Consider the following 12,065-nt stretch of genomic DNA (forward strand, 5'->3'; position numbering starts at 1 on the left):
GACTACATAAAAGGGTGCCTGATCTGTGGCCAGTTTCAACCATCCAGACCACTTCACAGAGCACTACTGCATAGTAGAGGCATTGCATTTCCATGGTCGGACCTCCAGATTGACTGGGTCGGACCACTCACTAAGACCTCTAGAGGAAATAAATATTTTCTCACGGTAACCTGCGCGTTTACCAAATGGGTAGAATGTCTACCAGCCCCTAATGACACAGCACAAACCACTGCTATGTTGTTAATGAATCATGTATTTTCAAGGTTTGGACTTCCCCTTAGGGTGAACTCAGACCAAGGTACACACTTCACAGGTGAAGTAATGAAGGAACTGTGGAAGACGCTAGGCGTCAAAGCCAACTTCCATATTGGCTACCACCCACAGGCTTCAGGCCAGGTTGAGAGAGCAAACAGGACTGTGGTGAGTATTTTGAAAAAATACGTAGCCGCAAACCACAAGGACTGGGATGTGAAACTCCCTCTGGTCCTCATGGCCATAAGGGCCACTCCACACACGTCGACTGGCATCGCTCCTTTCGAGATGATGACGGGTCGACAAATGACTCTCCCTCTGCACCTGTTGTACCAACCAGGCGATGCTGCCATGGCAACAGCCTACACCACACAACAATACATGAAAGACTTGGAAAGACACCTTAAAAACACTTTTGCTTTCGCACAGAAAAACCTGGAAAAATCAGCTGAAGGACGCAAAGCGTACTACGACCAAAAGGCCTCTCACGAGGAACTCCAAGTGGGAGACAGGGTCTGGTACTACACGTTTGCACCCAAAACTGGGAGAAGAGAGTCCGGGACCGGAACTCTCGCCCGTAAGCTGATGCCCAGATGGACTGGACCCCATCTGATAATCGACAAAGTGTCTCCAATTATCTACCAGATAAAAATCAGTAAAGGCCAAAAAGAACCAACTGTTAAATGGGTACATCGAAACCAGGTTAAACAACACAAGGCGTGCAATAACTCCTCAGGAGACAAAGATCTCACAAAATCTGACCTCGTGGGAATAAGGGTCATCCAAGCAGAAGATAACTAATGGATAAGAAACTTAACCATAGTTTAAATTCACAGGACCTACCCTTGACCATTACGAAGCTAAGACCTATCTCTTTGTGTTTCCATAGGACAATGATGGTACCACTACTGGTAATCTTCACCCTCTTGGGTGCCACCCAAGAAAACAAAGCCCTCGTACATGCGGTAAATGAGTTAGCCCTTAAGGTTAAAGCGGAGTACGCTGTCGCACACCTAATGGATAGGATTTGTGCTGACATGCTTAGAGATATCAGTTCGTCGGTAGATACACTAGCCACCGGTAGGATCCCACCGTATCTAGTCTCTCTACAGATGGTGAACGACATCCTCAGCTCCGCTACGCACGAAAAAGTTACGCAAACACAGGCACACTTGGCTTACACTCTCGGTAGCGCAATCCCAATCTACGTCAATCACAAAACATTTGAAATGGCGTTCATTATCAACCCACCGATAATTCCCTCAAACGGCATATATAGACTCAGGGACGTCGTAAATGTTGGCAATTGGCACGGCGAAAACCATGTTCAAATTGACACACCAAGGATGGTTGCGTACCACGACGACAACCCCTCAGTTTACTTAGCTCCAAACCTGCAGATGTGTGTTCTCACTCGGGAGATACACTATCTGTGCCCGAGCAAACCGTTTATGTGGAATAAAACCGCGGGCATATGCGGATTAACACCTATTCCGGAAAATTCTAAGTGCTCAACGACCGTAACGCCTCGACACCTGGCTAAAGATGCAAAAGCGGAAATAATTGGCTCTCGTTGGCTAGTGAACGCTCCTCAAAGAAAGGCGATCATAGCTTACGACCAACCCGGGGCAAATAGACCTTTGACGTTACCGGACAAAACGATGTGGATCAGTGTTCCCCAGGGAACAACCATACACATTGGTGATTTGACGCTCTATCACCTCGATCCGGGAACGATGGGACGCGACTCTGGATGACTCAGAGTACCTGGGAAATATGTCTATAGACATAGATCCAGAGACTCTGGGAAGGATCCGTTTTGAAGGCACCCAAGTCGTCGACGTGGAACCAATAAACCGAGTTCTCAAGTCCCTCAGGTCCACAACTCAGAACCCGATCCAACCAATTACCTATGCGTGGTCGAGCGCGGACACATTAATCATAGCCCTGCTAATGACGATAACCCTCGTATTGTGTGGGATACTCGCATCCCTGTTCCGGGGCCAAACGTCACTCCGAGTCGACGTGGATCGCCATGCAGCGCACCTCGATATGATTATGCCTCGCGTAAGCGGGTCCGCAAAGAAGCCACTCACACGGGACAGCGCGACTGAAACTGACAACCAGTGTGAGGAGAAGCAGTGAAACGATGTTTCTAGATGCTTAGTCACTACTCTTGTTGGTGTTGGAACGTTGTTTAGTTGATTTTGGTTGTTTCTGTGGTAAGAATGTATCTTGTGTGTAAGTTAAGTTAGAGACTAAGAGGCCTTTAACCATGCCAACATGCAGTTCATTCGCTAAATTGCAATCCTTGCGGAGTCAATGTATATTATTGTTACCTTAAGTACCATAATCTACATTGGTCTCACATCGCTTAAGCCGAACCTACTCGAACAATTCTATTCGGGGGGATAGCTAATTCTTTTTGATAAGTCTCGCCATAGACTTCCAAAACATTTATGGGGAAACCAAACACCCAATCTCAAGTCGTTCGTCTAAAAGACAACAGACATTTGAACCAAACTATATTTTGCCATGTAAAGCTAACTTAACCCAAGTTAGAAATGGAAAAGTAGTTTGGAACCCTTTTCTATAGGCTTAAACCCCTGTAGTTACCCCTTTTCAGCATGCTCCGCCCCTTAACTGGTAGTCGTAGCTGTTCCCAACCATAATAGCTTACACACCAGGTGCATATAGTTTAAGGCTTTATGTAAAATCACCTTCATAAGCCCACCTTAAACCACATAATTGCATGACACATTTGAACCAGAACGACACAGGCTGGACGTCGCTGGAGACAACCTTCGCTGGAGGCGACCTGCAATCCTGACGTTGGTCTCCACTCTTCATCCAGTGGCCGCATCTTCAGTTCAACCCAAGGGTACCCCTCTGTATGCCGATTAATCAACACTTCCAATCGTTGTGGATTTACCATTGTGGATTATATGACTTTTTCCAATGGATTACAGACTCTGTTTCCAAGGGTTAAAGCATTGCTACAATGGAATTATCGAGATGATATGGGATTATAATCAACACAATGGAATTACCGAGAACATTGTGGAATTACCTTGACTTTTGTTTTCCTTGCTGGATTACTCTTGACTCTTGTTTCTTTGCTGGATTACATCAAGCTTCAAGGACAATCGAAGGCGTAAGTCCATAGTTGGAATTCATCCCCATGGACAGGTGATGATTTCCAAAGGGGGGACTGTAGTGGACTAGGCCCATGTCAAAAACTAAGTCTAAGGTCAAAAATCTTGACCTTAAGAACCTTGTGGGACAGGAACTGTCATTTCATTGATTTGAATCCAGAAATACAGGTTCACCCATCCTGAGACTTTCTCTCTTGAAGATTCAAGTGAAAAGAACACTCTCTGTTTTATTATCATTACTATTTTACAAATGTTGATAATCAAAGTGTCTTAGTTCAAACCATTTTAGATGTTGCAGTGAACTAATCAATTTTATTAACTGTGTAATGATTTTTCTCACGCAAAGTTAGAACTCATGTCAAAGCTGTTACAGAGTAATTATGCCTTTTCTGATTTCTGCTTTTGAATGAGCAAGTGTAAGTTGGTCCAAGGTTGGAGTCAAACGCAAAACAAGTTGTTGGCATGTTTTTAGAATCCTCTCAGACATAAATATAGAGGTTTTTGGCACCTGTTTCTGAAACGCGCCAAAACAAAACTCTCTCTGTCTGTGAGAACATTTCTGATCTTTCCATAACAATTCTTGCTGTCTTCTAACCTCTTACGTCACAAAACACACCCCGTCTGGTCGGTTCTGACCAATGGTAATACTCCCAGATGGACCGGAAAAGAGATCTTTAAAATGTCGGTACTTCCTGGTCTACTCAGTTCTGTTGAAGTTCTGCTCGAGATCTGTAAACTACACAGTTCAACCAGTTCTGTGAGAGAAGCCCAGTTCTGTGAGAGACGGGATGATCCTGACATGACAACAGAGCTCTTCCGAGTTCCATGGGATTATAACATTTTCACTCGCCACTACTTCTGACGATTCACAGCATCCTAAGGAGACGCTGGACAGGTAGCGTTAACGGAGCTCCATATCTGCTGAGATAACCTCAGAAAGGTAATGAGTCAAGTTTCCTACCAAGCGTACCGGGAGAGCTGGGTTCTGACGGAGAGTGTCAATTCTGGTGAACACTTCCCCTCCCATACCATCTTTACTCCCTCTAAACTTCTTTCCCATCTTTAAACTTTCTATCAAGTAGATATACTTCCAGATATTTAGAAATGTCTGTGTAAAATGCTCAGCCACATCCGTGTGGGTAAAAGATCATAATTGTACAGTTTCATAAATGTCTGTGGTGAAGCAACGGAAAAATCATGGCCGTATGATTTTTCTTGATTGATTGCTTATGTTGTTATTTTCATAATTTGCCAAATTAATGTAAATGTTTGATGTTAAATTTTGATTCTGTAAATAAATGACCGCATTCATTTTGATGGGTCAAATATAAATGACGTCTCACGTTTGCATTTCCTTAAATTCAATGCACGTTTTATTCAGTCCAGAAAAATGAGGAATCCGTGTTAAATGATGAATATATCCGAGCATCTGTTCATCTACATTACTGTGCTCAGTTGGCCTGCCATCTCTCCTGACCTGAACCCCATAAAGAACCTGTGGGATATTGTGAAGAGAAAGTTGAGAGACGCAAGACCCAACACTCTGGATGAGCTTAATACCGCTATTGAAGCATCCTGGGCCTCCATACCATCTCAGCAGTGCCACAGGCTGATTGCCTCCATGCCGCATTGAAGCAGTCATTCATGCAAAAGGATTCCCGACCAAGTATTGAGTGCATAACTGAACATGATTATTTGAAGGTTGGCGTTTTTTGTATTAAAAACGCTTGTCTTTCATTGGTGGGATGAAATATGCTAATTTTTTGGGACATGCATTTTGGGTTTTCATGAGCTGTATGCCATAATCATCAGTATTAAAACAATTAAAGACCTGAAATATTTCAGTTGGTGTGCAATGAATTTGAAATATATGAATGTTTCATTTTTATCATTGCATTATGGAAAATAATGACCTTTATCACAATATGCTAATTTTTTGAGAAGGACCTGTACTCTCAGGTGTCTTCAGCTTCCTGCTGCTCACTTCTTGCATAAAGGTGGCTGTGAAGACCAAGACCTATGCTGTTTTTTTATATTTTAATCTCGCGTATTTATCTGATTTTCATGTAACCAGATTTACAACTTTTTGATATGAATGTAAAAATCTTTCAGTGTTTGTGGAATCTACTAAATAAAAGGGTCCAAGGGGCCACATGTAGCAGCCAAGTCCTCATGTGTCTTCACATCATTTGGTCGTATTAAAGTGAAACTGAATTAGTGCACCTGCTTTCAGTCAGTAACTGTGGAAGTTTTCTCTGAGATAAAACAGAACAGACCTTCACTTCCTGCTGCTCCTCTGTTTACCAGTGACGACCTTTTCTCATTGCCGTACTGCCCGGGGAAGACCCTGGTTGTCGGGGCGTCCTACGTGGCTCTGGAGTGTGGTGGTTTCCTGGCCGGCCTGGGGCTGGACGTCACCATCATGGTGCGCTCCATCCTGCTGAGGGGGTTTGACCAGGACATGGCCAACCGTGCTGGAGAATACATGGAGGAGCACGGAGTCAAGTTCATCCGTAAACATGTCCCCGTAAAGGTGTGTGGGGGGTGGGGGGTGTTCAACTAAATGTTATTATCTTTTAGCATGAGCAGCTTGTCGTTTTGATTTTTCCTTCTCTGCAGCTTGTTGTGGACTTTGAACAGTGTCAGGTGACTTAAAGTTGTCTCAGGACACACGGCTGCTGATTCATGGTCCGACTGGATTAAAACAATTAACTTTTACACAATCTTTGCTTTTCTTTCAAAACAAATCCAAGTGTTGGCACCACTTCTGCTCAAATAATGTCCCATAATGATTAAAACAGTGTTTCCCTGAGGTGTCTGGCCTGGGGAGGAGCGCTGTGCAGCTCTTCTCACTGCAGTTACTCTTCAGGGCTTCTTGTCAAACAGGAAAACACTTTATTTTTAGTTTTCAGTGGGTTTCACTCAAACCCACTTCATTCAACAAGTGATCAAATGTGAAAAATAAACGGTTTTAGCAGTGAGTTAGTTGGTTTGTCTAGTTGACTGTGTTGTTGCCAGTCATAAGGTTTTAATGTTCAAGTACTTTTAGTGACATGAAAGTCCCTGAACTATAATTAAAAATAGCATCTGTACAGAACAGCCTTTGTGTTTGTCAGACTGATGGATTTCTGACTTTAAACAACTATTTCACATGCGGCGGTGCCCCCTCTGCTTGTGAGGGTGATCTGTACGCTAATGGTGACTGAAAATATGATCATTTAATTAGGGATGCACAATATTAGATTTTTGGCCGATATCCAATATGCAGCATTTAAAATAAATAAATATAAAAGCTGAACATCTGTGGTGTTTGTCAGATCGAGGAGCTGGAGGCCGGCGCGCCTGGCAGGCTGAAGGTGACGGCCAAGTCCACAGAAACGGACGAGCTCATGGAGGATGAGTACAACATGGTACGCCACATGTCACAGCTGTCATGCTCTGCTTCCTGTCACACCTTCTGTCTTTTCATAAATCTTCAGACACTAATAACTTTAATTAAATTATTTAAAACAGTGTTTTAATTAAAACATGGTTTCAAATGTTGCATTTCTAAAATTCAAGCATCTTTCTTTGGTAATATATATTTTTAGTTAACTTTACTACATATATTACACATCACAAGTACTGAACAGTGTTAGGCTTTTAACAGTTTTATTTGTATAAAGTGAAGCATTTGTCATCTTGACACAGTCTCAGCTCTGCCTTTTTTACAGCTCCACAAGTCCCTAAGAGGAAGGAACTACTGTGATTCAACATCTGTGAACAGCTGTGTGATGTTTTCTTTCTCCAGTTACAAATAAAGCAGCAACTCTCTGAACACACTCTGTCCTCCAGGTGCTGATAGCTGTGGGCAGAAACGCCTGCACAGATAAGATTGGACTAGATGTCGCAGGGGTTAAAGTAAATCCAAAGTAAGTCTGAATCAACGTGGGGGTGTTAAGACTCAGAACAGTCACTGAGAGTCAGCAGTTCTTGCTCTGCAGTGTGATTGGACATTTAGGTGGATTAGCAAGCTGCAGCATGTGAGTCAGAAGTGATTTGCCTACACTCCTGTTTATTAATTTATTGATTGATTTATTGAATCTGCTGAGGATCAAATTTAAAAACCAGATCACAGATCTGACAGTCCAGGGTCAGCTCAGCTAGTTCTGTTAAAGCTTCGACAGTGCAACTGTCTTCTGGTTTTTATATTTGTTGAGTCACTGAGCGGTCCAGGCTGAAATTAAGAGGTTCTGTTCTGGTCCTGTGACCTGAGAAACCTTCAGAAAACACCTGCATCAGTCAGAGCTGCAGTCACGCACACTTCCTGTGACTGGTCTTTCTAAATTACCTTTGACCTTGTTCTAAAGCATGATAAAATCAATGAAAACTTTTCCCTCTCTCCTTATTTAGTTGATTTATTATTAAAAACAAACTGCACAATGTTGCAACGGCTACAATCTACAGCATATTCTTAGTTTTTAAGAATAGGGTGGAAAATATATTTAATAAAAACAATTTATCATGTATTATTCTTGATTTATTTTCTGAGGCTGCTGGATGTACAGACCCTTTCCAAAAAATGAGAATATCATGGAAAATAGTTAAACTTCCATAATACCATTCAAAAACTTGATCTTTAATAGATGATAGATTCAGGGCCAACAATTTAAACGATTTCAAGCATTTGTTGCACAAAAGTTCATAGCTAAGGAGGCTGGCTGTTCAGAGTGCTGTGTCCAAGCATATCAATGGAAAGTCTAGTGGAAGGGCAAAATGTGGCAGGAGAAGATGCACCAGCAAAAGAGATGACCATGGGCTTCAGTGGTTTATCAAACGGAGAAGATTCCAGAATCTGGCAGGGATCCAGAAAGAGTGGAATGAGGCGAGAGTCACAGCATCAAAAACCACCACATTCAGACGCATCCTGAAGATGGACTACAAGTGTTGGGTTCCTCTGTCCTCTTTTCTGATGAAAGTAAAAGTGTACCTTTCATTCAGAAATCAAGGTCCAAGGGTTTGGAGGAAGAAGGGTGAGGAATAGAGCCCATACTTCTTGAGGTCCAGTGTGAAATATCCACAGTCAGTCATGATTTGGGGTGCAATGTCCGTTGCAGGTGTTGGTAAACTCTGCTTTCTTAAATCCAAGGTCACCACAACAGTCTACCAGAATGTTTTAGAGGACTTCATGATTCCTTCTGCTGAGGATCTGTATGGAGATGCAGATTTCATCTTCCAGCAGGACCTGGCCCCTGCCCCTGCCGCCAGAAGCACCAAAACCTGGTTTGATGCCCATGCCACAGTGCTTGACTGCCAACTCACCGGACCTAAACCCCATTGAGAATCTATGGGGTATTCTCAAGAGGAAAATGAGGGGCACCAGACCCAACAACAAAGAAGAGCTGACAGCAAGCATCAAGGAAATCTGGGCTTCCATAACTCCCAGGCAATGCCACATGCTGATTGCCTCAATGCAACGTCGCATCGAGGCAGTGATTAATTCAGTTTATTTATATATGCTGAGGATCTGAGTTCTTGGCTCCATTCATCCTGTCCGACTGTGTTGGATACTGTGGCTCCTTTAAAGACCAAACAGCCTGGATTTAAACATGAGCCATGGCTTCAGAACAGAACGGCTCGCGCTGTCAGACAGGAATGTCACAGAGCGGAACGCAGGTGGAGAAAGGACAAGCTGCAGATGTCCCTTCAAATTTTTTATGACTGTTGGCGCAATTACCAGGACACAGTTAAAGCAGCCAAAAAGGACTATTTTTCTAACTTGATTTTATCCCACAGCCACAACCCACGTGTTCTTTTTAGTACCATTGACTATTTTCTTAATTGAAAATAGGGCTTCCATCTTATGCCCAAACGTTGACCCCTCTGTGTGTGCCCCTGCTCTGCTGCTTTCAATCAGTTTGAGCTGGTGACTGTGTCATTTTTAGAGGACATGGTCACTCAGATTAAGCCTTCTGGTTCTCCATATGATGCTCTTCCACCACGCTTTTTTAAAGAGTCTAAAAAAGTTAAATCTGGTCCTCTGGACATTCAAAAAAAAAAAAAAGCAAATCAATAAAAAAATGTAGAAACGTTTCGTCTCTCGTCCGAGAGACTTCTTCAGTCTGAGGAGCTGTATTCAGCTCAGTCTCTTAAATAGCACCTTCTCAGAGTGGATCAACCAGTTTTGCTGCTGACAACCAAAACCAGCTGATCACATGCTCAAGAAGGACCATCAGCCTAACAATGGATCATTAGCACACTGATGGCTGTTTACTATTCACAGAGGGCTGAGTGATACAAGCAATCACAGCATTGTAAGAGGGGGACAATTGAACACGTAGGCCTCCACCCCTGTTTAATGATGGACGGTTTCTTTTCACAAAGATGGCCTCCTTTACTCCTCTCTCAAACCATCGTTCCTCTCTATCCAGGATGTGCACATCTTCATCCCTGAAAGAGTGACCGCTGGCCTGGAGATGAGTGTAGACCGCAGAGTCCTGGCCTGATGATGTTGATCTTCTGTGCTGGGCCATCCTTTTGGCCAGTGGCTGTTTAGTTTCCCCGATGTAAGACTGATCACAGCCCTCCTGACACTGAACAGCATACACAACATTACTCTGTTTGTGCCGGGGGACTGGATCTTTGGGATGAACCAGTCTTTGCCGTAATGTATTTTGGGGTTTAAAAGCCACTGGGACGTTATGTTTAGAAAATAAACGTCTCAGTTTCTCTGATACTCCCTCAACATATGGAATGACCACTGGTCTGGGTCTGGGTTCCTCCTTTTCACCTGTTGGCTGACTGGAGTCCTGTTTGGGTTTCTTCTCTGCTTTTAGGAAGGCCCAGTTAGGATATCCACATTGCTCTAGAGCAGACCTGGGCATTGTACGGCCCCAGGGCCACATGCGGCCCTTTGGTTGACTCTGACCGGCCCCCGTAAGGGTATTACAAAATACATATGTAAACAAATGAAGTTAACCAAATCCAGATATAGATCCTCTCTCACTGATGATGTCAGCTTTGCTTCACATCTCCACCTCAGACCTTCAACCTGACTTTAACATTTCCGTTAAAGCCCAACAGAGACAAGACTTCTCTCACTAAACAAGAAAAAAGAACTGATAAACACCAAATGAGATGTTTAGACTACAAATGTAGGCACGTAAAGAACCGGGACTCGAAATCACAGTTCAGTGACGATCACTATTATATGATGTTTCATAATATTTGGAGTACAAAGACAATATTGTGATATATTTACAAAGCTAAGAACTTTTTCCAGCAGTATATAAAACTCAAAATGAGTTTTGGGGGGAATGTGACTGAAAATGATCACTAATATAACGTCACAAATGGTAAAAATGTTAACAGTTTACCATTGTATTGGGAAATTTAATTGAATAAATGACATTTTTGTAGGGAAACCTCGCTTTTTTGTTGCTTAATCATAACAAATACTCTTACCAGCTTGTTAAAACAGTGCTATGTACTGCTTTTAATAATGAAATACTATTATTATGCAGTATTGAGTTAAGTTGAAATCAGGTCTCTCTTGTAAATGAGTCCTCGAGGCTCAATGGGATTTACCTGTCTAAATAAAGGTTGAATGAAAAAGTCATTTGTGCCAGCCCTCCACAATATTTGTTGTTTCTCATGTGGCCCCATGGAAAAAATAATTGCCCACCCCTGCTCTAGAGCCTGTCTTGTGTGGGATTTCTCCTTCTGCCTGGCTCCTGAGCTAGTGGGGACGCTGTCTGCTCTGTGATAAAGAGTCCTGATGACTCCTAACTTGTGCTCCAAAGGGTGATGGGAGTCAAACTGCAAATACTGGTCTGTGTGGGTGGGTTTGCGGTACACCTCAGTCTGCAAATGTCCTCTATCAGAGACTGAGACCTCACAGTCCAAGAAAGCCAACTTGCCATTTTTTTCATCTTCTCGTGTGAACTTGATGTATTTATCCACAGAGTTGATGTGGTCAGTAAAATGTTGGACTTCCTGAGATTTAATTTTAACCCAGGTGTCGTCAACATACCTGAACCAATGACTTGGTGGTGTCCCTGAAAAGGACATCAAGGCTCTCTTTTCTACCTCCTCCATGTACAGGTTGGCAACAATAGGAGAAACTGGAGACCCCATAGCACACCCATGTTTCTGCCTATAATATTGCTCCCCATATGTGAAGTAGGTTGACTGCAGGCACAGTTTCAAGAGTTGACACAGTTGTTCTGTGGAAAGCGTGCTCCTGCTGCTCAGAGTGGTGTCTGATTTTAATTTTAAACTGACCACCTCTACTGCATCATCAACAGGAATGCACGTAAAGAGTGATGTGACATCAAAAGAGACCATTGTTTCATCAGTCTCCATGATGACATCCCTCACCTTATCCACAAAGTCCATGGTGTTCTGTATGTGGTGTTCTGAGCTGCCAACTAAAGGGATGAGTACAGACGCCAGATATTTGGAAACATTGTAAGTGACAGAGTTAATCATGCTAACGATTGGTCTTAAAGGTACACCTTGTTTGTGGATTTTAGGTAAACCATACAGACTAGGTGTGGCCTCCCCTGGGTACAGTCTGTGGTACAGAAAACGGTCAATAGCCTTGTCCTGCTCCAAAATTTTCAGGCAATCTATCAATTTCTTCTTGTAACCACTTCCTGGATCTCTTTTCAGAGGTTC

General features: G+C 43.0%; 1 protein-coding gene across 1 annotated transcript in view; it reads left to right on the forward strand.

Moving 5' to 3' along the window:
* Nucleotides 1-12,065, forward strand: part of txnrd3 (thioredoxin reductase 3) — an 81,637-nt gene that overhangs the window by 44,016 nt on the left and 25,556 nt on the right. Inside the window, exons 9-11 of the mRNA XM_037678687.1 lie at nucleotides 5,715-5,940; nucleotides 6,725-6,817; nucleotides 7,242-7,318. Of these exons, the coding sequence (XP_037534615.1) occupies nucleotides 5,715-5,940; nucleotides 6,725-6,817; nucleotides 7,242-7,318 (396 nt within the window). The remainder of the gene's footprint in view (nucleotides 1-5,714; nucleotides 5,941-6,724; nucleotides 6,818-7,241; nucleotides 7,319-12,065) is intronic.

The sequence above is a fragment of the Nematolebias whitei genome, chromosome 7 (genome assembly GCF_014905685.2).
Source record: "Nematolebias whitei isolate Nwh7 chromosome 7, NemWhi1, whole genome shotgun sequence".
Lineage (NCBI taxonomy): Eukaryota > Metazoa > Chordata > Actinopteri > Cyprinodontiformes > Rivulidae > Nematolebias > Nematolebias whitei.